The 3,398-nt window shown below is 55.8% G+C and overlaps 1 protein-coding gene across 1 annotated transcript; it reads right to left on the bottom strand.

Annotated features, from left to right (window-relative positions):
* Positions 1 to 1,368: 1,368 nt before the first annotated feature.
* Positions 1,369 to 2,387, bottom strand: LOC119352140. The gene has a single exon (XM_037618867.1). It carries the CDS (start codon positions 2,052 to 2,054, stop codon positions 1,734 to 1,736), a length of 321 nt encoding a protein of 106 aa, XP_037474764.1. The 5' UTR covers positions 2,055 to 2,387; the 3' UTR covers positions 1,369 to 1,733.
* Between the last annotated feature and the right edge of the window lie 1,011 nt (positions 2,388 to 3,398).

Genomic DNA, 3,398 nt, shown 5'->3' with positions numbered 1-3,398 from the left:
TTCACGCGAAGAAGGGTTTTGGACGGGGAAGGCCTTTGGGTGGGACCAAAGTGACGGATACGTACATGACGGCGGTCCGGATCTCCCCAGAGGCCCATCTGATATGCGTTCGGACCGTAGAAAAATGGACATCCAGACCAGTCCGCAGTCCCATGGCGAAGATGCGTGCGTACGAAATTGTCAACGAGTCTTACTCTACCTCGACATGCGTACCGTGCCCGCGCGTAGGCTGCGCACGCAGCTGGACGACAGACAGCGACACCCAGCCACCGACGTCCACGCAGCTGCGTTGCTAGTTGCTACGTGGGGAAGCTTAACGGGACCGCGTCGCCAACAGCAGCAGCGAGCCGGCCGGGCCACCGGGCACTGTAGGCAAGGGACGGACGTCGTCGGCAAACAGTTGCGAGCTTGCGAGGACACGAAACGACCACGGCGCCAGCCGCTCCATCACACTAATAATTAATTAAGCTAAGCCAAATAAGCCCCGCAACGGCGACGGCCGGGCAGAGGCCTGCGGTGGATCGTCCCTGTCGACGCTGACAAGAGCCGATGGGTTGATGGGTGAGGACTGGATTTGTGTGGGCGATCGGGGAGGCAATCGCACGCACGGAATCCTCGTTGTCAACCGTCAAATCGCGTTAAGACGCTTATGGGACACTTAGAGAATCGCATCACTTGCTAAGTTAACTCTGGCCAGGCCAAGCAAGCTCTGTGTTTTCGCCGATTTGCTGCAGAGCTCCGGGTTCGTTGGGATTAATCATCCTGTAACCCCTGCAGGAAGCATGAGAACACCAAACGACTTGAGGTGGTCGGCTCTCGTAAGTTTTACAAAAAAATAAATCGAAAATGGATATAAATATATATATTTATAGCCAAGGAATTGTACTGAAGAAATGAGAGCGAACACGGGGTAATCAGAAAAAGAACCATCACAGGCAAAGAAAAATGATAGTTCTCCGAAAGCGAAGGCTCAAAGTGCGCTCGCCAATGGAGGTGGTCGATCGATCGATGCGTTCATCATTCATGTTTGAACCAAAAATACGCGTTCATCACATCCCAGCCTTTTGTGGACTACTTTCTCCTAGTATCTTCCTCGAGAAGGCTCCCTGCAATCCATTCCCTTCCTTTCTGGCCCGATGCCGTATTCTTCAATCCACATCCATTTCGTACTCATGCAATCCCTTTTCTTCGGACACGTTTGACAGAACAATAAGGAAACTCGATGCTTTGTAAAAATTTACAGCCCTTTGGCAGAATAATAACAAGGGAAACCAATGTAAGGTGAAGTTTTGGTGTGTGTGATCTGAGGCAAGATCATGCGAGAATATGGTGTCAATATATATGAACAGGTTGGTGGAGCAAGCAAACAAAAGAAGTAGTATACTCATATATGTATCTCTTTCAACCAACAGAATGGCGTTGCTGTCCACTTCACAAACCAATCGAGGACACAAGAAAATAAGGGCAAAAGACAAGCAACAAAAAGGTAGCTACCACTCCTTACTAGGAAAGAAGAAGAAGAAGAAGAAGAAGAAGAAGAAGGAAAATCAGGGGGGAAAAGAAGAAAGGGAAGCAGAAGGGAACAGCCATACTAGAAGCTCCTATCCTCTCTTCTCCTTCCCGTTCTTCTCCTCCTCTGCTCGCCGCCCCGCACGCGCCCGGCAATGGCGCCAGCGAGGTCCGAAAGCTAACGGGTGATCAGCTAGCTACCGCTGTAGTACGTACGTGCGTACTCATCTGTTGTGCAGCGGGTTGGGCCCCGTCGGCACGCGCCGCTTGTCGCCGTCCACCAGCCCGGCGCCGTCGCCGGCGCGCCACCGCCGCCCCAGCCCGATGCTCACGAGGCCCCCCACCAGCGCGTCGAACGCGCTCCTCCGCGGGCCGTCGCCGCCGTCTTCGTTGGCGCTGGCGCTCATGCTCGCGCCGGCAGGCAGCCCTTCGGTCGCCGCTGCCGCCAGCGGCCCCGGGCGCGCCGAGTCGGCGCACGCGGCGGCGGCGAGGAGCACCAGGCACGCGAGGAGCGCCGCGCGCGACCACCGCCGCTGCCTCCCCATACGGCGCGGCCGATCGATCCACGGCCGGCGCGGCGCTGCGAGCTTAGCTAACAAGCGTGTGTTCGGCTGGCGTGTGGGAGCGGAGGAGGAGGAGGAGGAGCTGGGTGGCCGGGCGGCTGGGTGGGGGGTGGAGTGGAGTCAAAGAGCGGTAAAAGCCGGGGGCGAGGCCAGCGGGAGGGGATTTATGTAGGTGGGGGGTGGCAATGGCAATGGCAATGGTGGTGGCATGTTGCACCCATGCGTCCAGGGCAGGCGTCTGCATGGGGGCCAGCGCGCGCGGGGATGCCACCAAACCGCATTTAAGGATCTTCAATTCGCTGCTTCCTCCTCCCTGCCGCTGCCTCAGCTCACCCCAGCTCAGCTGTCTACTACTACTACTATAGCGAGAGAGAGGGAAACGCCCGCACAGCACAAATGCCGCCACGCTTTTCTCATCTCATCGCAGATCAGATGGATGGAACGAAAAGTTGGGGACGAAATGGAAAGTTTGGTGAGCGGGGGGCCTCACGCTCATCCTCCACCACCCTGATGCACACTCGTCTAGTCTCTCTCTCTCCAAGGATTATGCGGAGGCGTAAACGCGCGACATTATTACGGCGAGCAGAATGATTTTCCCCCGTTACGTGCATGCATGTACGCTCCCAAGACCCAATCAAGCTAATGAAGCAATTATCTGCACTGCACCGCACGCCCATAAAATGCAGTGCCGTGCATGCCGAGGAAAATGAAACCCGGGCCATGTGTGGTAGTATGAACCAGTGGTACATTTTGTAGTAGGCCAGGTCGTAAATTTTACCCCTGTTGTGTGCTGCAGTGTCGCTGGCTGGACGGTCGTATGTACGTCGATCGAGGTGGTATACGTGACTGTGCCTTTTTGTTTCGGTCAGTACGTGGTACCGCGTACAGTATAGTGGCTGTACAGTACAGGTATGGTCCGGGCGGAGTGGAGTGGAGTGGAGCGGGGGCACGGTCAAAACGAGCTTTCCAAAGTCCCTGCGGATTGTTGCCACACGCCCCATGCCACTTCTCGGCCTTTTGGGTGCCAATAAATATACGACCATCATGCTTCATAAATGGAGAGAGACGCACCCGGAGCCGGAGGGACAAAGTTCTATGGCCACCCCGGCCGGCCACCCGGTCATTTTCGCTTCTGCTACAAGCATGTAGTAGTACTGCAAACGTAGCGTAGAGCTGCAGGAAAAACGTCGAGAAACGGAGAGAGAGAAAATTAGCAGTGACTGCCGCTGGTTTGGGGCAGCTTGGTTCCATGATGGAGACAAGCAAGCCGGGGCCGGCGGGAGAAGGGTTGCATGCGTTTAGAGAGACAGGGTAGAGGAAGAAACG

The sequence above is a fragment of the Triticum dicoccoides genome, chromosome 2A (genome assembly GCF_002162155.2).
Source record: "Triticum dicoccoides isolate Atlit2015 ecotype Zavitan chromosome 2A, WEW_v2.0, whole genome shotgun sequence".
NCBI lineage: Eukaryota > Viridiplantae > Streptophyta > Magnoliopsida > Poales > Poaceae > Triticum > Triticum dicoccoides.
The sequence above is the reverse complement of the archived record's forward strand: the minus strand, read 5'-3'. Positions and strand labels throughout refer to the sequence as shown.

What these genes read in the sequence shown, in the direction of transcription:
- LOC119352140 (XM_037618867.1), bottom strand. Translation starts at nt 2,054, where the DNA reads ATGGGGAGGCAGCGGCGGTGGTCGCGCGCGGCGCTCCTCGCGTGCCTG.